The sequence below is a fragment of the Dufourea novaeangliae genome, unplaced genomic scaffold, assembly GCF_001272555.1.
Source record: "Dufourea novaeangliae isolate 0120121106 unplaced genomic scaffold, ASM127255v1 scaffold246, whole genome shotgun sequence".
NCBI classification, from domain to species: Eukaryota; Metazoa; Arthropoda; class Insecta; order Hymenoptera; family Halictidae; genus Dufourea; species Dufourea novaeangliae.
This window is the reverse complement of record NW_015374139.1, coordinates 659,765-685,146: the sequence shown is the minus strand read 5'-3', so window position 1 is coordinate 685,146 and position 25,382 is coordinate 659,765. Positions and strand designations below refer to the sequence as shown.

At 35.9% G+C, this 25,382-nt stretch overlaps 8 protein-coding genes across 11 annotated transcripts; 5 read left to right on the top strand and 3 right to left on the bottom strand.

The window, feature by feature from the left end:
- Nucleotides 1-617: 617 nt before the first annotated feature.
- Nucleotides 618-2,912, bottom strand: LOC107191386 (plancitoxin-1). Its single transcript, XM_015580415.1, has 7 exons — nucleotides 2,844-2,912; nucleotides 2,226-2,344; nucleotides 1,870-2,047; nucleotides 1,247-1,739; nucleotides 1,078-1,180; nucleotides 859-997; nucleotides 618-765 (listed from the first exon to the last, which is right to left on the bottom strand). Exons 2-7 carry the CDS (start codon nucleotides 2,333-2,335, stop codon nucleotides 658-660), a joined length of 1,131 nt encoding a protein of 376 aa, XP_015435901.1. The 5' UTR covers nucleotides 2,336-2,344; nucleotides 2,844-2,912; the 3' UTR covers nucleotides 618-657.
- Nucleotides 2,913-4,001: 1,089 nt separating this feature from the next.
- LOC107191353 (protein vav) lies at nucleotides 4,002-7,947 on the top strand. 3 transcript variants are annotated; one of them, XM_015580377.1, is made up of 8 exons: nucleotides 4,002-4,427; nucleotides 4,507-4,575; nucleotides 5,206-5,386; nucleotides 5,578-5,940; nucleotides 6,018-6,338; nucleotides 6,399-6,803; nucleotides 6,879-7,150; nucleotides 7,229-7,947. In XM_015580377.1, exons 1-8 carry the CDS (start codon nucleotides 4,018-4,020, stop codon nucleotides 7,584-7,586), a joined length of 2,379 nt encoding a protein of 792 aa, XP_015435863.1. In that variant the 5' UTR covers nucleotides 4,002-4,017; the 3' UTR covers nucleotides 7,587-7,947. The 3 variants fall into 3 exon arrangements, with proteins under 3 accessions (XP_015435863.1, XP_015435862.1, XP_015435864.1); XM_015580376.1 differs by having other exon boundaries at nucleotides 5,206-5,395; XM_015580378.1 differs by lacking the exon at nucleotides 5,206-5,386 and adding an exon at nucleotides 4,745-4,871.
- Nucleotides 7,948-8,341: 394 nt separating this feature from the next.
- LOC107191295 (torsin-1A-like) lies at nucleotides 8,342-9,601 on the bottom strand. Its single transcript, XM_015580293.1, has 3 exons — nucleotides 9,427-9,601; nucleotides 9,075-9,340; nucleotides 8,342-8,944 (listed from the first exon to the last, which is right to left on the bottom strand). Exons 1-3 carry the CDS (start codon nucleotides 9,599-9,601, stop codon nucleotides 8,342-8,344), a joined length of 1,044 nt encoding a protein of 347 aa, XP_015435779.1.
- Nucleotides 9,602-10,342: 741 nt separating this feature from the next.
- On the top strand, nucleotides 10,343-11,699 carry LOC107191365 (cytochrome b5). Its single transcript, XM_015580391.1, has 5 exons — nucleotides 10,343-10,354; nucleotides 10,449-10,655; nucleotides 10,774-10,902; nucleotides 10,985-11,046; nucleotides 11,441-11,699. The coding sequence occupies exons 2-5, from the start codon at nucleotides 10,512-10,514 to the stop codon at nucleotides 11,523-11,525; spliced, it is 420 nt and encodes a 139-aa protein (XP_015435877.1). The 5' UTR covers nucleotides 10,343-10,354; nucleotides 10,449-10,511; the 3' UTR covers nucleotides 11,526-11,699.
- Nucleotides 11,700-12,853: 1,154 nt separating this feature from the next.
- Nucleotides 12,854-19,407, top strand: LOC107191411 (b(0,+)-type amino acid transporter 1-like). 2 transcript variants are annotated; one of them, XM_015580452.1, is made up of 6 exons: nucleotides 12,854-13,323; nucleotides 17,104-17,457; nucleotides 17,546-18,294; nucleotides 18,465-18,678; nucleotides 18,776-19,081; nucleotides 19,174-19,407. In XM_015580452.1, the coding sequence occupies exons 1-6, from the start codon at nucleotides 13,299-13,301 to the stop codon at nucleotides 19,236-19,238; spliced, it is 1,713 nt and encodes a 570-aa protein (XP_015435938.1). In that variant the 5' UTR covers nucleotides 12,854-13,298; the 3' UTR covers nucleotides 19,239-19,407. The 2 variants fall into 2 exon arrangements, with proteins under 2 accessions (XP_015435938.1, XP_015435940.1); XM_015580454.1 differs by lacking the exon at nucleotides 12,854-13,323 and adding an exon at nucleotides 16,117-16,956.
- Nucleotides 19,408-19,467: 60 nt separating this feature from the next.
- LOC107191412 (uncharacterized protein C1orf131 homolog) lies at nucleotides 19,468-20,327 on the bottom strand. The gene is made up of 2 exons (XM_015580455.1): nucleotides 20,170-20,327; nucleotides 19,468-20,077 (listed from the first exon to the last, which is right to left on the bottom strand). Exon 2 carries the CDS (start codon nucleotides 20,066-20,068, stop codon nucleotides 19,544-19,546), a length of 525 nt encoding a protein of 174 aa, XP_015435941.1. The 5' UTR covers nucleotides 20,069-20,077; nucleotides 20,170-20,327; the 3' UTR covers nucleotides 19,468-19,543.
- Nucleotides 20,320-23,210, top strand: LOC107191294. Its single transcript, XM_015580292.1, is given in 6 exon segments — nucleotides 20,320-20,684; nucleotides 20,754-20,994; nucleotides 21,088-21,552; nucleotides 22,011-22,220; nucleotides 22,297-22,541; nucleotides 22,625-23,210. Coding segments are annotated over 6 exon segments (1,881 nt in total). The 5' UTR covers nucleotides 20,320-20,550.
- Nucleotides 23,211-23,747: 537 nt separating this feature from the next.
- Nucleotides 23,748-24,929, top strand: LOC107191375 (DNA-directed RNA polymerase II subunit RPB7). The gene is made up of 8 exons (XM_015580404.1): nucleotides 23,748-23,782; nucleotides 23,921-24,030; nucleotides 24,103-24,262; nucleotides 24,330-24,380; nucleotides 24,448-24,513; nucleotides 24,589-24,660; nucleotides 24,740-24,773; nucleotides 24,848-24,929. Exons 1-8 carry the CDS (start codon nucleotides 23,771-23,773, stop codon nucleotides 24,862-24,864), a joined length of 522 nt encoding a protein of 173 aa, XP_015435890.1. The 5' UTR covers nucleotides 23,748-23,770; the 3' UTR covers nucleotides 24,865-24,929.
- The last annotated feature ends 453 nt before the right edge of the window (nucleotides 24,930-25,382 follow it).

The following is a 25,382-nucleotide window of genomic DNA, read 5'->3' as shown; positions in this document are numbered from 1 at the left end:
CAATTTAAGAACTGCTTCTGATTCCCGTCGTCCGTCCTTGTTCCACGGTAATAAAGAACGACCGAGACCTATTCTTTATACACTTGCAAGTAAACTGCATTTAATATGACGGTTATTACTTTGTATGCCCGGTACGGTGTTTGCAATGTTTTAACGATACATATCGACGAAGGAAAATTTGCCAATTTTCTCGGGATTTTAAATGTAGTTTGAAATTATTGACAGCGCTTTCCGGTGAATATACGTTTCTTTCTCGTTCTTGCACGCTACAGACATACCGTAGTTAGAGTTGAATTAGTGCTCAGGCACAATGCCAACTGCATATCTAGATGTATATCTCCGCTATGCTATCGTTCCTCGCAGTTTACCGAAAACAATAAGCACACTCGCAATGTTCAATGATATAGTACGCGTTTACATCAGAAATATTATAAACACTACTTTACCATTCGCGTATACTTATCGTCCTTTCGTCGTCTCTATATCGGTAGATATGTTAATAAGTTTTAATTAACAAAGGGAATCACACGTTGCTACCACGTTTAATTGCACTAACATTATTGCACCAAAGATGAAACGTACAAATTAATTACACAATTAATTCTACTCGAATTTCATCGGTATTTATTTTAAGAAAATGCATCCTTCACAAAGGATTCACGTACGAGGACAAGGCTCTACGTCGTTTACAGCATTCCGATAATCTTTCCACAACTGCGCTTGTTTGAAGCATAGAGCTCCACCGCCTCGGTAATATTGCGTATCCTGAAAAAAGAAATAATACCTCTAACATTTTCGCATATTCCGTGTCTGTATGTTTGCGTGATCGCTTCTCAAACAGGAAACAAATATATTTACAGCTCTGTTAATATCACCGATGCAAACCCAATGAGTATTCGTTTTGTTGGTCACGGTTATAGCCCACTTGGAGTGATCACGACTACTCGAAAAATCGACGTTAGCTGAATCGAATTTCAGAGATCTTACGTTGTAAATTCTGCAAAATGAATGGACTTGTGAAAAAAGAAATCATGGAAAAGTAAACGCCGAACATTAAAAGTAGGTATATTGTTTTACTTTATACGACTGCAAGTAGAAGGAAGCTTTCCGCGGCCATTCAGCCACGATTGTACGTAGAGATTCGTCTGCAATTGTGGCGCCACGAAATCAGCATATAAATCTATAAGTAATATATCCCATAACGTAATCATGCAAGAAGATTTCATTGAATGTAGCTTAATATTACCTTTCTGCCATTTGCTTCCCTTCGCAAACGAAGTGAAATAGACGGATCCCAATGATCTTATGGCAGCTTTATGATTATACGGAGGCGATTTAATGCGTTTTTGATTAGTCGCGTTCCTCAACATTGGATACCGTTTATCAAGTAGTTCGGGGATATTTTTCGCATACACCGATATCTCATTGTACATTAACTGTTCACCGACAGTATCGAATTGGTCGCCGCCAAGTGAAACGCAGAGAAAACTCTGCCCGAAAATTGTTCCACTTTCTGGATAACTATACCTGCCCTCGATACTTGTATTTCCATTTTTCGAGTGACGAGTTAATTCGCCACCATTGGGAACAGGGGGATAATTCGGAACGCTATGAATTAACCAAAAACCCTGACCGCTGTTAACCATCACTACACCCTTCGTGTGGCCATATTTAAAGACAGTCGGTGCGTCCGGAGGGCTATCGTTGTATAACGTCCACATCGTTTCATTTTCACGCTTCTACAGAGTAAAATTCGACGAAACATTGAAAATCATTGCAAAGAAGAAGTAGAATCATTAATTCTTTGACTTTGAGACTGTTCATGATTAAATAACTTGTACTAATTAATGTTTTTATCTAGAGACTTACTTGGTTATACAAAGGCGCTAATGTCAATCCAGGGATAGAATTATTTGAACCGATGGGCCTTGTAGACAAGCCCCAACCGGTTTTGATAGTAGCGTTTGTTATATACAGATAAGCAAGACCTTCTCTGATCAAGGGATTACTACTTGTTCGGGTTTTCGGTAACTTATAAAGTACATACCTAAAAGATCGCGGTTAAGAATTTTCTTACAATCGAGCCTGTTAGAAACCGTTTCGTCATTTTTAGACTCGCTTAGGCGGTGATTCATATGTCACTAATGCTTCGCAAATAGATCCAAAAATGACTAAAGGCTCTAGTGAAAGGAGCATGTATTTGGACAACTGTGTGAAAGACTTACCAATCAACCGGTACATTATTTTCGTCTTTACATTGTAAATTATCTTGAGGTTTACCGATTACAATGTTACAGACGAACAGCCACGCAATCGTGTGATATAAAATACTCATCGTACTTTACTAAAATAAGAAAAGAAATATTCTCTTCACGATTTTATAGAATAATGAGGATATATCCTCATGAGTTTTAACGCGAAATGAAGTCACGCTGAAATAGTAAGTTGCTCGATCACGATTGTGTCCAATTATAATTATACGTGCTATTGAATTACAAGAAGTCTTGGCAAATCTTTACAGATTGTTGTTTCTCACATATAATAAGGATATTAAAATGGCTTTTAAATGGCTGTTAATATACTTCGGGTTTTGTTGTACAAGCCCTCAATTATCACTCCACGAACAGTTTCAACTATTTCGTATGAATTCCATATAAGACGTACAGTGAGGAGTTACTATTGAAAACTGTTCAGAAATGTTTCTTCTAACATGATATGCTTTGAAAATAAAGACATTGATATCTATCGTTTCTTAAATTCATGCAAAGTGCGCTCTTCAAACCCATGATAAACTTACTAATCAAGCTTTCCATAGATATATGTACTCAGACGTGTATACGTACCGAAATTTTTCACAAATCAAGCACGACAATATGGTACAGCTGTTCCTCCAATGAAATTACCGTCATCACGATCGGTACACTGCAGAGCGACTGGACTGGTTGTGTTGAATGTACCGACATCCATAAACGAAGCATCGCACTACGTCACGCAACCTTATTCATCCTATTGGCTAACCGGTTTTCGGACTCTGTTTCATACATTTCGTCTTTGACTTTCCAAACATAATACAAAATGAGAAAATTTACATGTTATCCCATATTTTATCTTCACTTACTTAATACATTGATTAAAGTGAGACCTTAATTATAGTATGTGTCATTACAAGATTTCTTTAATCATATTCATATTCTTTTATTTTTCCTTAACTCGATTTTACAAATAGAATATACAATATGCATGCTTTATATCTTCTGATTATTTCACTTTCAAAAAATCTACTTTTCGAAATTCCAAATATGTACAACTTGAATTTAGAGGAACACTCAACCCCATCTTTCATCGAACGTCTGAACTGAAAGGTGCTCAAGAAATTTATGATATGATCGACTGCAGTGAAGTAGCAATATGGCGGTCGTAAGCTGCAGTGAGCCGAACGTCATAATATCACAATGAGAAAACAAGACGTACTGTGTAAAGGAATAGTAACGTGTTAAATTCGTAATTCAATGAAATGTTTTCCCAACGATGACACTGCCAGCAGATCATTCTAAGCGGCACAGCGAATTCCGTTGAGATATCTCTAAAAACCGACAAGGAACACAATAATGAGTTCTTCTATTGTAGGACTTATCACAGAATATTGTTAACGCTAACAGAATAACGAAGAAACAACTCGCAAACTCTCTGGCGAATGGAGGTATGCGTTAAAAAACATTATTTAGTATAATTATAGGCAAACAATGATATCTACTATTATATTTTTGATAGTTCCATCAACTTTAAATTATTTTTTCACACATAGTCTTCCATTCCTTCCCTTTATTTTCATTACCTTCCTTCCTTTCATTTACCAGCGATATATTTATATGAATTGTTTAAATAATATTTTAACATTTTTGTAGTTGCTCGGTATAAGAAACCACATCTATAAAGTCTCTATGACCTAATGCGTTTCAAGATAAATAAATTTTCAACTTGAAATTCTGATATTTTATTCACTGAAGAAAACTAAAGATGAGTAGAATAGAAAGCAGTTCTGATAATGGAAGTGGTTGGCATGAGTGTACCAAATGGTTGACCCGATGTGGAGCTTTAAGGGCAGATCACAAGGCAAATTGGCCAGAAGCAGTTGCACGTGATTTAGCTTATACATTGAGAGATGGTGTGCTATTATGCAATCTCCTAAATACAGTGGATCCTGGGTGCATAGATATGAAAGATGTGAATCAAAAACCACAAATGGCACAGTTTCTGTGTTTAAGAAATATAAAAGTATTTTTGTCAGCATGCTCAACCATTTTTGGCCTATCCAATTCCGACCTTTTTGAACCCTCCGTGTTGTTTGATCTATCAGATTTTCATCGAGTACTATGTACTTTATCTGCTTTGTCTAATTGTTCCCGTCTAAGGCGTAAGGGTATACCGTGAGTAATAATAATAATATACAATAACTTCTTAACCATAAATTATATTACTTTAATATGAAATATTATTTTGTTACAGTGGCTTTTCTATAGGACACGGTAGATCGCAAAAAGACATTTATAAAGATTTACAAAGTGCTGGTGCAGGGTAAGCATTTATATTTTGATAAAATATAATGAATTCCAAATATTTGATCAATTAAAGTATGTTATAATTAGTGTACAGCAAATAAATTTGTTATATATAATGTATAACTATATACTTTTATATTTGCTACACAATGTAACTATGCAATACCTTCTGTCAACGGGTTTAGCCCTACAACAGGAGTGGTAGCATTTACCATAAAACCTAAGGGTATGGATGTAGATGAATCCCAAGTATATCAAGAATTACTTTGCTTCTCGAGTAATTCTCAACGCGAATGGCCTTCCGCGGAGAAGGTATCTGTCGTTTGTAATTTAAAAAATTTAAATGTTATGCGGCAAAAGTACCAAACATCACTGTAATCTGACATTGAAAACATAATTGCTCATACACAAAGTAAACATGAAACATGTTTACAATTTGGTTGGTTTTAAAAACTGATTGTATTTCCGTGCAGTGATACTGGAACTATTTTGAAGCAATATTGTATCTGCTCCCGGATTATGCGTTAAACTATGTTTCTTTCTCATAACGATATGTAACTTCGCTAGAAATAGCTTTAAGTTCGCCAGAAGTTTTATTTTTTTCGTGCATGAATAGTGCATGGCTGTTCATAATTTTATGCTAAAGCCGCAAGGATGAAGGTCGCCGCAGAAGGTTTAGAAGGCGAGAAGGGGATGAGGCAGGTGGAGGAGGGGCCAATGAAGATCCAGTCGGAGAGGAAGATGGGTACGGAGCATTTTGCAGCCATGCTCAAAGCGAAGAAATCTACCAGGACCTTTGTAGTCTGCACTTGCCACCTCCTCCATCTGTTGCGCAGGTCGTTAATTTTTTGTGTTTTTCACTTGCTATCATTGTATACAATATATTACTCTCAATGATGATATAAAATTGTGAGTTATAATGTTTACCATTGGTTTCGTTACGCTTCGTAGTATTTTGGGTTCTATCTTACGTTCGTGTTATAAACAAATTCCTGTAATGAATTTTCTTGGTAAACAGGACGGTGCAATCTCGGGAGGCGAAAAACGAGATTACGTAATTCAAGAACTCGTGGAAACCGAACGGAATTACTCAGACGTCCTTAATAGCTTGCTCAGGAACTTTGCTAGACCACTCTCATCCTTACTAAGGCCTGAAGATTCAGCACGGATATTTTTTGGCATAAAAGAGCTCGCAGAAATTCACGCCGGTTTCCATAGTCAGCTTCGAAAAGCACGAACCGGTGCCGCTTTAGCGCAGGTTTTTCTTGATTGGCGAGAAAAGTTCCTTATATATGGTGATTATTGTGCAAATCTTACACTTGCGCAAAACACACTGCAAGAAGCTTGCGCGCGAAATGAATTAGTTAATCAAGAAGTTATTGTAAGTTCCTTTGTACAAAGCTTTACCTCATCATATGTTCTATGTACCAATAAATCTTACGGGAATACTGATTGTAGAGGTGTCAACAAGACGCTAATAATGGCAAGTTCAAGCTACGGGACATACTCTCGGTTCCTATGCAAAGAGTATTGAAGTATCATTTGTTATTGGATAAACTAGTAGAAGAGACTCCTTGCGAATGGTTAGAAGATAGACGTCAACTTGGAAAAGCTAGAGAAGTTATGGTTGATATAGCTCAATACATTAATGAGGTAAAACGTGACTCGGACACGTTAGACATTATAAAGGATATACAGGCATCGATAATTGATTGGGACGTTCCGGAAGATGCACAATTAAAAGACTTTGGGCGACTACTTACAGATGGAGAACTTAAGGTATTCTTTTGAAAAGCGAGTTTTGAAAATAATTATTAACGTAACGTCATTGTTCCTCAGGTAAAAGCTCACGGTGACCATCGAGTAAAAGTTCGTTACGCATTTGTGTTTGAACAAGTAGTATTAATTTGTAAAGCGGGTAAAGGAGAACAATATTATTACCGTGAAACTTTGCGCCTAGATGATTATAGATTGGAAGATCATACAGGAAGACGAACACTTGGCAGAGATACTCGAAGGTCCTATCAATGGTTGCTTGTCCATAAACAAGAATATACAGCATATACATTGTTTGCAAGAACGGAAGAACAGAAACAGATGTGGATGAAAGCATTGCAGGATGCGATGGATAATGTTAATCCTGCTGCTTGTCGCAACACCAACCATAAGTTTAAACTTACAACTTTTGATAGTCCGCTTAGTTGTCAACGATGCGGCAAGTTCCTGAAAGGTCGCATATTTCAGGTAGAAGATAACGAATGCATATGTTACTCTAATAATATAATAAAGTATTTATTACAATATTTTCGATTCATACAGGGATATCGATGTGAAATCTGTCGCCTTTCTGTACACAAACAATGTATTGCACACTCGGGCCGGTGTATACCAGTACCGCTACCGCCTCCGCCACCACCACCCCTACCATGCGAACGAGCTCTTTCAGTGAAATTGTGGTTTGTAGGTGAAATGGGACGAGATACAGCTTCCAATAAATTAGAATCCCGAGAAAATGGTACATACATGCTGCGAGTACGACCTGCAGGACAACCGCGTTTAAAGCATGAAACTAATTACGCTCTTAGTATCAAGTAAGATCATCGTAAACTGTTTTTCTCTTTACTTGACCATTTTTATGCATAAATTAAAACAACTTATTACTGTTACAGGGCCGATGGAGCGGTGAAACATATAAGAGTATTTAAACGCGACGTTGATGGAGCTGATCTATACTATCTCAGTGAATCTCGCTTCTTTAAAAGTGTGGTCGAACTTGTTGAATATTACGAACGAGAATCGTTGTCGGAAAATTTTGAAAAATTAGATCAACGCTTGTTGTGGCCATATAGACGTGTATTGGCCAAGGCATTATTCGATTTTCGTGGAGGAGAACGTAATCAACTGAGTTTACAACGAGGCTGTAGAGTTGTAGTCCTGAGTAAAGAAGGTGATACCAAAGGATGGTGGAAAGGAAAAATAGGAGATCAAGTAGGATTTTTTCCAAAGAAATACGTTGAAGAAGAATAAATATAGATTATATTACTTAGGTACTTTCTCAATGTGGTAGCACGACGAGTAAAAATATTTTACACATTAATTACGTCATCGTGCAATCATAACACTTTATTAAAATGCCCCTCAGTGGAGAACAAAAAAGGATAAACTATGACACATTTTTACATTGTATAAAATATAGAGAAATTCATTTACATGCATCAGTATCATTAGAAAAATACAGTTTATTTGATTGTTCTCTTTACTTGAGGTTGTGCTATATCACAATTACATAAATAGAAAGTACATATGCGTGTATGTGAACCGAACGTATAAAAACAAATATATCTAGCAACTTGTATAGACAAAAAATTAATTATTTTTCGGTATGATATGGCGGTACCAACAAAGTTTAGAAACGGTAATTTTCATAAAGATTAAAGTTGTCTATCTTCGTATATTAGAATCACATGGAAAAATTATATTGCCAAATGTTTATAACTTTAGACAACTTTTTTTCTTTATGATTATATTTTAAAGTCAATTGCCAAGCCTCAATTGTATATACTGTAATTCTGTATTGTTAACAATAAAACTTTTAGCTATCTCTTAGATATAAACGTACACAAATATATAAATATCGCTACACGCATTATAGTAACAAACAAATTAATTGTACTATTTTTTTAACTGTTACACATATTTTCTGATTGTGCCAATGAGAATAATCAATAAAATTTAGACCTTATTGAAACGTTAACATAAAAATGAATACTGCTTGTGCAATGCTATAATTCGTTATTCTCGGTTTGTTTTCTTTGAGAATATATAATAGCAGCTACTTTTTGTTCAACTCTTTTACAGCCAGCTATTGCATAAAGATTATGAGGAGAAGGTCCAAACATCACATAAGATAATGCTTCCTGTATCATATTCTCAGTAGGAAGAACATTTCTGTTCGTGAAACTTTTGTTTATACACTTTTTTACATGTGCTTCTTCGAGTGGCAGAAAAGGCACATAATGATCTATGAGACTGGTATGAATTGTGTCGCTGTGATGAAGACCACCTTTCTCATTAAATGCTCCAACACTTATTAAGTGCTCAAAATCTTCAAGTTGAGTTTTGCTTCTATGTTCTCCTTTTTCCCAAAGGGCTAGTAAACGTTGTATGATTCGTGTACTGCCAGTATTTGATAAAAATATGTAAACAGCTTTCCTTGTATTCAATGAAGTACCATAGAGTCTCAATGTTTTTAACCGTGTGTTGTAGTCCAAGAATGGTACAAGAACATTTAATAAACCTTCTGGCATTTTATCCACTTCATCAAATACAAATATTGACCTCTCACATTTCTTTAAACTCTCAGTAATAACTTTACGTAATTCTTCCTGTATTATATCAAGGAACATATTATAAAAATCAATTTACACATAAGTTTAAAAATACAGAACACTATATATGCATAATGTTTGAGTTTTACTTTAAACCTAGCCTCGTAATTAAGAATTGAAAATGTACCTTGTAAAGTTCTACATCTTGTTGCAATGGAAAATCATTACGACCATTGAAGCAATGATAAAAGTTACTTTGTTGACCTTGTTTATAAAACGATTTAGCAATCATTTGGGCTACATATGTTTTACCAGTACCTGGAGGACCATGAAAACTCATAGCCAAAGCTTTTGGAGGATCAGACCAAGTTAGGTGTCCACGCAAGGCATTTATTATTACACGATGAGCAATCTGTTGCCCAAAAACTTCTGTATTAAAAAGATCATCTAACTCTACGGATAAGTATATACATATAATAAAACGTAGTTACAACATTAATGTGTGTATAATATTCCATTTTCCAAATTGACATACTCACTATCAATGTTAGGAGAAATATAATCATCGTTACAACACTCCGTAAATTTACACGGAACATACGATATCGAAGAAGAAATACCACTATATAAAGACGAAAATGTATCTGTCCATTTCGCACGAATCGTTGTTAGACTGACAAGAATATATATAGACAAGAAACAGACAAAATTCATTTTCTATATACCACTGCATAAATGTTCACAAAAAAAATCGTATTCGATGAAACTAAAACATTACTTACTGATATGCAACATAAGTTATCAGAAATTATTTATTTTACTACGAATTCATAGAAAAAAAACATTAGATTACAATCTTCCTGCAAAGAAACAAGAAACCGTTTCAATTCGAACACCGAGAGAAGACACACAGATACCATTTTAAAACTTACACAAAAATCGAGACCTCTCATTGGTCGAATTTCAAGATCATAATTTTCCACTACAATTAGGAGATACCAAAAAATCATGTGAAATGTATAGAAATACAATTAATTTACACAATCATTACATATAAAGAGCTTTTCATTACTTGCATTGCTACATTGAAAATTGAACTTACAAGGAGTAGTAATTCGCTCTAATAAGCAATAAATATCACAGTTTTGTGAATTGTACCATCTGTACATCCTGTAACATTTATTGAAAATTTTATTTGCTAGCATTCCTTTTTTTGGTACAACACAACTTTATTTTGTAGTGCTAATTTATCATTACTGTTAAAAATAAATGTCTATCGATCAAAATCTGTGACAACTTTGAGACGAAATTGCTGACTACATTAGGAGATGATGTACGCAAAGCTAATTACTGAAGAACCTCGTTATTCATAGGCTCATACAAGATTCGCATCATCTACTAACCGATTCACTAAATTCAGACCGTAGCTGTAGTTGCAGCTGACCGATGAGCTATCGAAAAAATATCGTGCGTGTTACTTACATCTTTGAACCAGTGCTATAGTAATTTAAACAGAATGCAATCTTTTATACTTAGCTTACACTTTGTTTATTCTTTTCAGTGCTATCTATTATCATAATCAATTATCTTCGCAAAAGTATTGTTTCTTGAAAGAAGAAAAGATATGGCGTCCGAGAACACAACTGCTGCTGATACCGCTCCTACCAAATTGTACACGCGGAAGGAAGTTGCTGAACACACTGATAGCAACGATCTGTGGATTATCATTAACAATAAAATCTACAATTTGTCTTCATTTCTCAGTGAGGTTGACATAATTATACTTTTCTGATTGTGATCTATTATATTTTAATAGTTATATTTACCATGTCCTCTTGATAAAACATCTGTAAAAATATTACTTTCTTTTTTACTTGGAATTTAAGCATCCTGGCGGAGAAGAAGTTCTTTTGGAACAGGGTGGCCAAGATGGAACTCAACCTTTCGAGGATATTGGTCATTCTAGTGATGCCAGACAGATGATGGAATCATACAAAATTGGAGAACTCGTAGAGGTGAGTGCAGTGTTTCTTGTTTGCACATTGTTTGGAAAAATCAAGAAGTTAGTTTACTTAAGAAGGGATTTATCAATTGTAGGAGGAGAGAACAAAGGGAAATGCCTCTGGATCTAGTGCTTTGTACGGAGAAGATAATTCCAGGTATAACATTATATTTTACTTTAGTTAATATTACTGTGTATACATATTATTATCAATGAATATAGTGTTACAGGTACATAATTTTGTTACTAACAATTTATTTCCATCGATGTTATACTTGATATTTTATAACTATCTGTGTTAATATTTATTGGATAGTACAATTGGAAATCTAATTTCTAATCCTTACTTATCTTCTACTTTAACATGCTTATTGTATCTATAACAACATGCTTATATGTTTTGTTCTTATGTACAACTGCAGGATGCTGCTCTACTCTATTTGTAAATTATGCTTGTACTATCCAAACTTGTAACATTATTGAAATTTAAGATATGTAATATGTAAATAGTCGATGCTGCAACATGATGTGATGATGATTGGCAATTGCAGTGGTTCTTGGAGGTCATGGCTGATTCCTATTGCACTTGGGGTACTGGCAACTCTTGTCTACCGTTATTTTATCAAAGCACACTGAATCATTCCCGCTATTTATTTTTTTAGTAATTTGTATTATACATACATAATTGTTGTGGATAATTAATCAAAGGATATTATGTATGTTGCACATTATTACAATTTTTTTATGTCACGAAATTGCACATACAAGCGGGCCTAGCGCAAAAACATTTACAAGATATGAAAGTTCATTTGTTACAATGAAACAAAAAGAGGTCTATATACAAGTTCATGTAAATGTAGAATATCAGTATATTGATTATAAATATAAAAAGAAACAAGAGAAGTTACTTTAACGTACATTGTTGCATTAGGCTTCCTCAAAAATGAAGGGAGGAAGTTTGATTTATAAAAATAGGTATATATTTAAATTCACTAAGTACAATAGTTGATTTGAAAAAAACTTTCGTACATACAAGTGCTCTTATATTCGGTAAAAGAAACACACATATAACTAAATAAATAAATTAAAGCAATCAAAGAAGAATATGAACGAATATTATCTATTAATCTTAATGAAAAAAAAAACAATTTTAAATTTTATTGAAGTCCGTATGTTTAAATTATAAGTGAACACGCATTTACCTGGATGAAAGTTTTCATTTTTATAATATGTTGTGAACAGTTACCGTAGTAGTGCATTTTAAAACTACAACTTACTACCAAACTATTACTGTAAAGTTTTGTGTATTGTAAAAATAAAACAATTTTTGTTATGTTTCATGTGTTGTAAATAATAATATTTGTACACCATATTTATTATTCATATGTAAAAGTATGAAAGGAATCCTTTAATTCCATAGACCATGGAAGACAGAATTATATTTAACTATATTAAAGAATTACAAATTAGGAAATCTTGAACAATAAAATCAACTTATTGACCATATATTATTTTATTAGCTTATATTGGTCATAATGTGTAATAATTGACTTACTGATTTTGTCAATGTCTCAAGGATTAAAGGAATATACAAGAAAATTTGACACCCTATTGGTTGCATCTTTTTCTCATAAATCTAATTATTTAAGTCATTCTGGAACAATGAACATTTAAGAGCCAAAAATACTATGAGGAATTTAGTTAAGAGATTAACAATAAATCTGCACTAAGATATGGTAAGCAATGGAGGGTTAATAAATATATAGATTAGGTCTGGTTTAAAAAGTAAGCACAGGATTACGTGGTAAATTCATCATAGGTTGTCATAGGTGGACGATAAAAGTTGGAAGACAGAGAAACGATATCGAGCGAGTTCAGGCGCCGACGCGTGGCCCTCGCGCGTCTATCCTTCTTCCCCTCTTGGTCTAGCTTCCCCTTCCCGGCATCGTTGCCGATCGCTGTTTGACGGCTACCTTTCCGGCAGTCGAGTCGAATGCCCGGATTGCCCAGTACATCGTCAGAACTGGATCGGTGCGTATCGTGTTGCAATATTACAGGCTGATACGACACACTAGTCTAACGACGCATACGTAGCTTCGCGCTAGAAAAGGTAGAAGGCCTAGAAAAGTTGAGGCAGACACGTTCGACTGGAAGACGGAAGAGGGAAGACATCGCGCGCGGAGGGGTGTCGCCGGTAGTGGAACCAAAGAAGAAAAAGGGCGCACAAAACGGTCGCCCCTGATACCGCGAACAAGAGAATCGCGAGTGAATTTTGCGCGAAAAAGGAGTCAGACGGCGAGCAGAAGACAGCTATAGTCTGGCAAAGACGTTGCTTTCACTGAAAAGTCGGCGTAGTGTCATGAGAGGCGGTCTTACAGTCCGCCCTTCTTATCGGTCCTTCTTAGAGTCATGCATGTCGCGCCCTTCAAACGAGGTAAGCAACACGTATTCTCACTCGTTGGACTCCCGGTTACATTCTTTCATCCCGCTATGGTATTACGGTCACTCGAAAGAAGAAACACTTATTTATAATTGGAAAGATTCGCGCGCTTTTTACCCTCGCTGGGTCACTTCATTCATAAGCACGGCTCTCATTCTTGGGACAAGGCCCTTTTATTGTTTTGAAACGCGTTCAATCTACTTCTTGTAACTGAGAAACAGAAATTAGTTTTTCGTTAATTTAATCAAAGAACGCGATAGTCATCGGTAAATGGAAATCGATTTCATGTTTGTAAACTTGTCTTTCCAAACAAAAGTACAATTATATTACAAAACGACAAAACACGTGCTTGTCCAGACGTATCCGTGACTTATGCGACCGTTTTCGACACGTCAATTACAATAACATTTTCACTTTGTCTAGTTGATTTCTTGCCGCTATACATATGTACGAATATGCATGTTAGGAGCACACTAAAAATGCAAGATAAAATAAAAACGCATGTAACGTTGAAGTCGCGCAAGAAAATTGCATATGTATCAGGAAACGTAACTATGCGCGTGCACAATATAAACATGAACTTAGCCAATTTTACTTGTTTAGAAGAATCGCGTGTAATTGGCGCAAACATAGACGACTCCGACGAATCGTTTCAAAACAAAATTTAAAAAAAAAAAACGGAAACCTCAAAATCCATTAACTCGATCGAACGAAAAATCCTTGTTATGCAATGCGAGAAGAGCACGACTCCCGAAATTCAAGAGGAGTTGCGTCATCCCGTGAAACGGAAAGCTGGAGTTCGTGGGGTGTACGAAATCCTCAAGATATACCGAGAATATCTCTGCGTTTTCTATTTACATATTCGATTTCTTCTACACAGTAACGTCGATTTAAACGTGGTTAAGAACGCCGCGTGCATCGATCTTTCATTCATACGTTGCTATTTCTTGTGCTTATTGTAAGCGAACGGAATCAAATTTCCAGGTCCGATCCGATGTCGAATCCAACCGATGATGCATATTCTAAGATGTTTCGAGTCGTCGATTCTCATTAAAAGAACCGTTTTAACCATGATGTGTTTCTTCGCGATAAGTTTGAAACCTTGAAAATCCTAAAAATTCGCCATGAAAAATATGGTTTGTTTCGCGTTAAACGAGTATCTGTTATGAATACAATTTCGATCGAATGCCATCCTCGCATTTGAGATCGCGAGCTTATTTTTAACATTTCACAATGGATATGTGTCGTACGAACTGGCCACAAATAGACGAGCGAGTTCTCAACGATACATTTGCCGGAGAGAGACAACGATAAGCGGCAAGGCGGGATGTGTTCTGTTTAAGCCAATTAAGTATATTGTATCCTTTACACGCGAGCTTGTACGCAAACTTATTCTTCTTAATGGTGCTTCGCGGTGGTTTTTCGGGTCGAGTGAACCTGACAGGGGGGACCATCGGATGTACAGAAGAAACAAATTATTTCAACAATCATCTTGTACGAAAAATTACCGCGTATACGTTACAGTTGGTCTGGGTCGTAAGACAATAGGAAATAAAAGCGATCGATAGGACGAAACGAAAAGCATTGACTAACTCGTCACAGAACTATAAATCGACAGCTTTACACAGATAATTTTACGGTTCTATCGCGTCAGAAGGTATGTAAATTGAATGCTTCCCGACTATATTTGCGCAACAGAAACGAGAGCTTTCCAACTATCGCTTTGATCATCGTTGGAACGCGACGATACTTCACCATTCCCGCACAATTTTTCAACTCAAAGAGTTGTTTGTTAGAAGTTCAAGCGTCTGTCAGTTCACTTCAAAATTTAAATCCACGTCTCGTGGATCCATGTGGATAATTGTCGATTATCGATTCGATGTCCGTCGACTATTCATACAGAATTCCTGGCATTTGTTGCTTAACTCGAAGGTACGTGCAAATTCAGCTCTCGTTTCGGGACATTCGTTCGGAACGAGACTGGGTCAAACAAATTTAAAAGCATCAAAGTACAATTTAATGTTCCTTTTACGATCAACTTGACCTTCATCTTGAACACAATCAGTCGAGACCACGCGCAAAGATCGGTTTTTTTCACACGAGCAATCAATTAAACCCAATTGTATCATTACGAATATTACGCCACGATGAACATTAAGTATTTCAATTTTCATAATTCCTTGATTGAGTGTTAAGGATTAATTTGAATAAAACGAGTAATTCAAACTACGTGAAAATAATTAACACGCAGTTCTTTCCAACGATAAACGCCAACCGTTGATTAAAACTGTCCACTGTGTGTTAGCATATCGTGTTACCGCTTCGAGGAATTTTGCAACTTAATTCGCTGTTCGTCATCGAACGAGAACAGCCATGGTTGTGTGGTGGCAATCACCTTCTATTAGGCGACATCTTTGTTACTTGAGTCGTTTAAAACCATTAAACTCGCCTTGCTCTTACGCCAAGCAATTAGATTGCCCGACGATAGAACAAAATATCGGTCGCGATTGCTTTTAAACAAGACCGAATTACATTCCTCGTGTATCAGACACTTTCGACACCGACTGAAGACAAGACGCAATATCTTTCTCGATGCTCAAGTTAACGAGGAAAATGAAAAATTTACTTCTACATCGGCAAATAATCAGAAAAGTTCCAAAAAAGTATTTTCGTAAATATCGTGCAACGGAAAACCATAGGCGAACGGAGGAAATCGATAGTACTTTATTGAAAGGTCACCTTGAAAGAAATACCACGTCTTGCTTGATATGTACGAGCGTTTCGGTTGCCGCAGGAATGAATTTGTTGTTTGTTGTGAGAATACAACAAGCTCGTAGTATCGAGTTACTGTATACGCATTCAGAAAGATTTATGGATTTCGTATTCGTTATCGACGTGTTCGTTACGGATAATATTGATTTTTGGCCAGCAAACGGCAAGTAAAAGTGGTTTGGTAAAATTACTGATAAAACAAGCTGTGTTACTAGCACGATTAATAAACTCGGTATCGAGTGCGATTCGACTTGCCGATTGCGATATTCTCGTTCTATCGTTGGACAAAAAGGCACACAACAAACGAATACATATGACACACAAATGCGTTTGTGTATTGTGCGGCGGAATACACGTAAAGAAGGAATTACGATCTCGGTCACGAGAAATCTTCTGGCATCCAGCCACGCAAACTATTACGGTAACAGCAACGCCTCAAAGATAATAATATAGTAATGTTCGTCACGTGGCGACATAAATACAAATTCAACGGTTTGCCGCTTTTTGGATCCCCCGCGCGCTCCTTCGGACTATGCAACACGTAACCCATTTTTCATCAGTCACCGAAGGCTAAGCAACGTGTACACGGACACGGTCACGTATTATCAATCACAAACGATTTTCGAACTAACTACCGTGGATAGTATACCTGGCGACATTAAACGTCACTTTCGATTTCGCTTAAACGATAAAAACAACAGTACAAGTGGATATTTTGAAAAACTACGACTGGTTCTCGCGCGATTGTCTCGTGTAATTGGAGAATGAAAAAACCTCTTTTCTGCACGGTAGCACTCTTTGTCCATCGACATATAGAAGACTTGCTCGAAATCATCCGATAAACCATGTATGAAGGTAACCACCGTATGGTTCTCTTTCGATGACGATCTAAAGTCAATCGATTCTGAAAGAAAAAAACAATTATTTCGAAAATACACATACGTGTTGTTACGTTACGGGCAAAAGAAGGTACAATAAAGGATAAATAATAATTTGTTTCAGCTACCGTGGGGGGACATGATCCACAAACGAGTAACGGCAATCAGCCACAGCAACAGGTGCAAGGCGGAAATTGGATTGGGATTCCCGAGTCGACGTTGGTGTCACGATCAGCCAGAAGCAGCGGCAACAGTAATGGCTGGAACCCCGCTGTTGCGACGCCGTTTCAACATCAACAACAGCTACACGAACGGAAACAAAAAGAAACTAAATCTGGGGATTTGGGAGATGACGAAGACGGGGGTGGAGGGGGTGGAGGGCTGGAGGGGACGGACCCAGAGGAGAACAACTCTGTTCACCTCAAGAGACGGGTGGGACTCGTCAGTGGGGTGGCTCTAATCGTTGGCACCATGATAGGTAGTAATCGATCCACGTTAAATATCCATATTTCTTCCTGAAAACGATTTCGAGGGTAACGCAACGTTTCGTTACGTATGTGAAACAGGTTCTGGGATATTCGTTTCGCCGTCAGGGCTTTTAGTTCGAACTGGCAGTATCGGAATCAGCTTCCTCGTATGGACGGCCTGTGGAATGTTGAGCCTCTGTGGCGCATTGGCATACGCCGAATTGGGTACGATGAACACCAGCAGCGGCGCCGAGTATGCTTATTTCATGGATGCTTTTGGTGCGCCGCCTGCTTTCCTCTTCTCATGGGTCTCCACGTTGGTCCTGAAGCCGTCTCAAATGGCGATAATATGCCTCTCGTTTGCGCAATACGCGGTAGAAGCGTTCGCAGCCGACTGTGATCCACCCGAGGAAGTAGTTAAGGTTGTCGCTCTCCTGGCGATAATACTTATACTGTTGGTAAATTGTTACAGCGTTAATCTAGCCACAGGTGTACAGAACGCGTTCACCGCAGCCAAATTGATCGCTATACTCGTTGTAATTGCCGGCGGTTCGTACAAGTTGATACAGGGTAATACGCAGCACCTAAAGGGCGCTTTCGATACGATAGACGGCAATACCGTGAACATCGGCAGATTGGCCACTGCCTTTTACACTGGTTTGTGGGCCTATGACGGATGGAACAATCTCAATTACGTTACGGAAGAAATCAAAGATCCATCGAAGAATTTGCCGCGTTCCATTATGATCGGTATACCTCTTGTTACGCTCTGTTACGCGCTGATAAACGTCTCTTATCTGGCCGTGATGTCGCCGTCGGAAATGATTGAAAGCGAAGCCGTTGCAGTGGTAAGAGGGCAACCTGTAATTTTGGTTGTTTCGATTAGAAGCCAAGAATTAGAACATACAATAGTGTATTCTTCCATTAATTTATTTCACTGAAATCGATTGGATTTATTGGAAACAGAAAAACAAAATCTATTCAATCAGACGATTCATCCTTGTGTAACGTTTTACAGACTTTTGGAAATCGGATTCTTGGCGTCATGGCATGGCTCATGCCTCTCTCGGTTGCGATCAGCACGTTCGGTTCCGCAAATGGTACTCTCTTTGCAGCAGGTAGACTATGCTTCGCCGCGTCCCGTGAGGGTCATTTGCTCGATTGTCTCAGTTATGTACACGTGCGACGGTTTACCCCCGCTCCAGGACTCATCTTCCATTCTCTTGTTGCAGGTACTGTTTATACATCAATTACTTAATTTCGATTAAAAATACAATACTACACCAACATCAATGATTTAATAAATTAAAATGCATTTCTATTGATCAGGAGCGATGGTGTTATCCGGAAACATTGATTCCTTGATCGACTTCTTTTCATTTACCGCTTGGATCTTTTATGGTGGAGCAATGCTTGCTCTGTTGGTGATGCGAAGGACCAGACCAAATCATCCACGACCATACAAGTGTCCGCTGGTGATACCCGTACTCGTACTGGGAATCTCTGCGTACCTGATTGTAGCGCCGATCATTGATAAGCCTCAAATCGAATACTTGTACGCGTTCGGGTTTATATTAGCGGGCATGCTTGTCTACCTCCCATTTGTTAAATACGGATATGTGCCCAAATTTATGGGTAAGCGTATATCAATGAAAAAAGAAACCGTTACAATGAATTCAAAAAGAAATCATTAGATAATACATGAATACTACTTGGCTAATTTGCAGAAGGAGTAAATGTCTTTCTTCAAATGTTGCTCGAGGTAGCACCAACGGCTGCAGCCTTTGACTGACTTCGAGGAAATACCAGTATCTACTGGTTCTCTAAATGCCAAATCATACCATCGCGGCATCCTGAACCATATATGAATGTATATTTTAAATATGCATAGACAAAAATGTGTACTCTATTATTAAAGCACAAGGCTGGCCCAACTGATTCATAAACATGTAAAAAAAAAATATTATTTTATTACTCGTTATTCTTCGTGTATAACATACAATATATGAAACATGTTACTGTTAGACATAATTAGTTGATGTTGTATCAATTGCAATGAAGCAACTAAAAATATTTTAAACGTTTACAGTTGCAATTTCATCTTTTCTTTTTATTCTCTGTTTTTTTATTCACTTTCCCATAATCATCTAAGATACCACTAGAACGTTTCTTTTTAGTTTTAATAGTCTTATGTTTCTTCATGCTTCTTTCAAGTCCAGATACATGTTCCTCGTTTTTTTGCATTTCCTTTTGCGTGCTTCTTTGATGTTTTAATGTCTTATAATTAATTGCCTTATTTTTAAAAGGTTTTGCACCCAAACTTATAGCGAGTTGAACTTTTGCGTTATTTGCCTTTGCTTTTTCAAAACCAGACATACCGAACTTCATAACCTCATATCTGACCCGCTTCATCTCTAGGTCCTGCTTCTTCTTCTGATCTATATCTTTATCTCTTCCATTCACTTTCACATTTTCGTTAACAGTATGTACGTCTTTTTCTTCGTCGCTTTTACAATTCTTTTTTGGTTTCTTCATGGGTGCTTCGTAATTAACCGATATGAATTCTTCTACAGCATGTCTTTTTACTAATTTCGACACTCGCGTCGGAATAAAATCTGCCATTGCAATATGCTAAAAAATAGGCAACCGCATTAACTATTTAAATCCCAAGCAACAATCATTCAACAAAAACTTCAGAATACATAATAGATGTAAGTACTTACAATAATTGATTCAAATATGGAGAAGAATCGTCATTTAAAACAAAAACTCTGATGCCAGAATAGATAAGTACATACTCAGTACTTACAATACTTACATAAATATTTAGTTGCCTATTTTAATTTCTTCGAGAACTACAGGAATCGCGCAACGAACGTGAAATTATAGTGACCATGCCATGGTCACAAAATGTATATCATACTTTATGATTTGACATTTCTCGCGTCTTTATCGGCAATGCTGGGCAATGCTTAAACCGGTTAAACATAACCCCAGAGATGTAAATGCAGCATGTGTGTAATGTATATAACCTAAAATAAATGTGTCGTATCCCATGAGCATAGCGGTCGCAAAATATATACTAGGATTGACGTTTAATTACAATGGAAGAGTATCCACTTATCAATGTACGCTTGGCTGTGAATAGAGTTGATCTAAACTTAATTAAAAGCGAAGATGTCCAACCACGAATATATACGCCAGGAGAAGAAATATCTAGCCAACCTGATTTCTTAAGGTAAAACACGCGTAGTTGCATTACCTGCAAAGGGAAGAACAATTCTTACTTAGTATACATTTTTATTAGAGGTCATGGAACGTATGTAGATGATGAAAACACATTACGTGCATCCGTGGCTGGTGTTTTAGAAAAAGTAAATAAACTTATTTCTATAAGACCATTGAAAGCACGCTACCAAGGCGAAATCGGAGATGTTGTAGTTGGTCGCATAACAGAGGTGCAACAAAAGCGCTGGAAAGTTGATACAAATTCGAAACTTGATTCTGTACTTTTATTATCGAGTGTTAATCTACCTGGAGGAGAACTGGTATAGTATTTAAGTAGAACCATATACGTTTTTACAATCGTGTATTTAAACTATAATAATTTTAATGACAAATCATTTTACATGACTTATTAGAGAAGAAGATCTGCGGAAGATGAACAGACTATGAGAAGGTATCTCCAAGAAGGAGATTTAATTTGTGCAGAAGTACAGAGTACTTTTGTAGATGGTTCACTTTCATTGCACACTAGAGTTTTAAAGTATGGCAAATTGTCTCAAGGGATAATGTTAAAAGTTTCACCAGCTCTCATAAAACGAAAAAAAACACACTTTCATAATTTGGAAAATGGTGCAAGTTTGATATTAGGAAACAATGGTTATATATGGATTGGAGTCGGTAAACAGGATACTGATAGATCAGAGAGTGGTTTCACTCAAGACTTATCCAGAATTCCACAAGTAAATCGTGAAGTTTGTGCACGTCTACGTAATTGTATTTTAATCTTGGCACAATGTAACATGCACCTTACAGATACATCTGTCACATATGCATACGAAGAATCTATGAAGTATAGAGTGAACGAATTGTTGGAATCTGAAGCAATGGTTGATGTATCATTATTAACTCATCAAAGGCTTGCACAATGACTTTATGTTATATTTATACATAATTAAACATTATTTAACATAAGAAGAAAAATATAAAAAATCACATGATAATTTCTAATGTTGACATTTAATTGAATGCATTGAACAATAAAAAATTTTGTACAAACCTTTTATTTGGAATTTCTATACCTGAAAAAGTATGTACTGTTGTAGTAAACTGAGGGATTGCCAGGCCTACTACAAATGAATGACAGATATCTATGTATAGTCTATATAGTAGGTGTAAATATTATTAAAAGTTAACACTGCAGTGCAGTAAATCTGAAATATAGTATATAGCAATACACTGCAGCATTTTCTCAGCAGCTTATGGTGTGAAAATAGCATATAATATGACGGCACCCTTCTACAATGAGTATTGATTACACAAATGACTTGGAAACAAGTAGCCACTGTGAAGAAATATGGATGCGTGTTTCACTGCTTTTGATAAAAATGGAGATGGATATTTGTCTATCATGGAATTTGAACTTCTCTGTCGTGCATTGTTTCGTAATGATCGTGGAAAAGTTTACACTTTAGAAAAAAATCAGTTAAATGAAATATATTCTATATTTGATTGGAAAGAAGATGGCAAGATTGACAGGGAAGAATTTGAGGTATGCTTGTGAATAAATTACTACTATTTTTATTAAAGTTAGCTTGATTATAAGCTTTTTTCTAATAATTATACAGATGTGTTGGAACCGTTGGATTAAAGTATGCTGTCGTCCAAAGAGTGCATTTCTCATTGTAGATGTACAAAATGACTTTATAACAGGGTCTTTAAACATTAAGCAATGTGCTGCACAACACGATGGTTCAGAAGTAATTGAGCCAATTAATCGTTTATTAGAAACTGTACAGTTTGATGCAGTATTCTATTCTCTCGATTGGCATCCTGTAGATCATGTATCTTTTATTGATAATTTACATCTCAGGTAACTAACATCCGCGTATTTAAGTATTATCAGTATGTTCCGATAGTTATATTCATTAGTTGAATATCATACTTTTGTGACAGAGAAGTTGATCCGAGCAGTGAAATTCCAAAAGAGACAGCACAGGTGTATGATACGGTCACATTCAGGGGGCCACCTCTATTAATACAACGTCTTTGGCCACGTCATTGCATTCAGGATTCTTGGGGTGCAGAGCTTCATAAAGATCTAAAGGTCGTTGATAATGCAATTAAAATATATAAAGGAACTAATCCAGAAGTGGACTCATATTCTGTTTTTTGGGACAATAAAAAAATGCAGGATACCAGTTTATCATCACAGTTACAAGAAATAGGAGCAACAGACATATACATTTGTGGTTTAGCTTATGATGTTTGCGTCGGAGCTACTGCAGTCGACGCACTTAAAAGCGGCTATCGAACTATCCTCATCGATGATTGTAGTCGAGGGGTAGATCTTGTTGATATAGAAAAAACCAAAGCTACTGTCATAGTTAGTAATGGTGTAATTGTGAATTCCAACCAGGTAAAAGCAATGGTTGAGGGAAAGGACCGTCGACCAGAACTTGGATATAAACTAGCTTTAGAAATTAAACAAAAATTGAATTGTGTAGATGCCGATAACGCTAATGAAGTCGCTTCTACGTAAATTAATATACAAACTTGTTAAATCGAAGATAGTGTATGAATTTATTAAATCAGTGTGATATTACATGTTGCAGAGAATATTCTGTTAAAAACTATTTAAATGTATGAAGTAAATTAGAATAAATATATTTTTCTGCATGAAACTTTTGTTTTCGTACAAATTTTAAATGTTAGTATACGCTTGAGGTACAAAAAAAGTATAATGAACTTTCTTATTCTATTTAAATGTGTACCGCGAAATTTATAATGGCGATGTGTAACCGTAATGTCCGTATGTTTATATATGTATGTACATTGAACAGTTACTGGAATTGTTGGTTTCCGCTATTCGTTCAGTATTTTTAATAAATAATTTAAATAAAAAAAATATATACGTCCTACATTAACATAATTATAGACCGATAACAATAAAAACTATCCACACATTATGGTATATAATAGATACGTGTTCTCTGAATATAACCTAAAGAATAGATCGGTTACAGTTTAGTTGATAAGCTTAAAATTCGAAAATATCTTTTATTATAATTAGATAATATAATACTATCAAAATAGGGCATCATGTTTTATCATGTAAGTAATTTTTACATACACAATTTATAATTGAATACGTAAGAGTAATCCAACTATTAATATTTTTGTTTATTCATTTAATAAAAGGTTTTGGATTGTAAAATCGATACTGAATTTGAAAATTGTGTATCTTTGTAGATATCATTGGAACATGAAATTTTATTACATCCCAGATATTTTGGCCCTCAGTTGTTAGATACTGTGAAGCAAAAACTATATACGGAAGTAGAAGGTACCTGTACAGGAAAGTAAGTTTATGTTAATCATCAGTACATTGTATTTATTTTGAGTAATTGTATCAATAATTCATAATATTTTAGATATGGCTTTGTAGTTGCTGTAACAACAATAGATAATATAGGTGCAGGTATTATACAACCGGGACAAGGATTTGTAGTATATCCAGTTAAATATAAGGCTATTGTTTTTAGACCATTTAAGGGAGAAGTATTAGATGCTATTGTAACACAAGTAAATAAGGTAATAAAACTGTTCAACATGTGTAAAAGTATTATGTTACTATACTTATTTTCTTTTTTTTTGTTAGGTTGGAATGTTTGCTGAAATAGGTCCTTTGTCATGTTTTATATCTCATCATGTAAGTGATTCTTATATTAGTTATAGTTTTATAGTATTCTTTTATAAATTATTAATATCCTTGACAGTCGATTCCAGCAGATATGCAGTTTTGTCCAAATATAAACCCTCCATGTTATAAGTCAAAAGAAGAGGTGAATTTCCTTGTTACAATATAATACTTAATGCAGTTGTAATATTACAATTATAACTGGCAATATTATTTTTAGGATGTCATCATTCAGCCAGATGATGAAATTAGACTGAAAATTGTTGGTACAAGAGTTGATGCCACTGGAATTGTCAGTATTCAAGATCCATAACTTTTCTTTTGAAAGATAGTTTAGTATTAAGTATTAATGTTGTATATTTTTATTACAGTTTGCTATTGGGACATTGATGGATGATTATCTTGGTAATTATATATATTGTATTAATTTAACAACTTTGTTTATGACACTACATTTTTCTAAAATTTCTCTTTTATAGGACTTGTCTGCAACTAAACGCAATAGATGTATTGATTATCTAATTGTATAAGTTCGGCATATTAAATAAAATCTTGCTATACGATAAAGCATGAATTCTGAGTGTTATTAGCACAAACGGAGTGTTATATATTCCATTCATATTGCGTGTGTCTATATGATGTGACGGGAATAAAAATATCCGATGCTTCAGTTTAAGGTTAAGGGATAAATATGACAGTCATGAAACATGAAACGGGAAAAGTATATATTTTTTCACCTAATTACAAGACAATTTATTCTAAATGCATCGTTAATGGATTTCATTCGTTTTTATATCTTGCTTTACATTTGTATATTTGTAACAGATAAATTCAGAATAGATATAGTTTCATAAGTAGTTTATCAAATCTACCTTTTGGCCGTTGCGGGAATGCCTTACCGTAATGAGCCATCTCGTGGCCGCGGGATTCCGGGAATCGGGTGACGTCACGGCGTGCGAGCGAGAGCGGTAGAGCGAGCCGCGGTATCGGTGCTCTCCGTCGGTGTTGACGGGT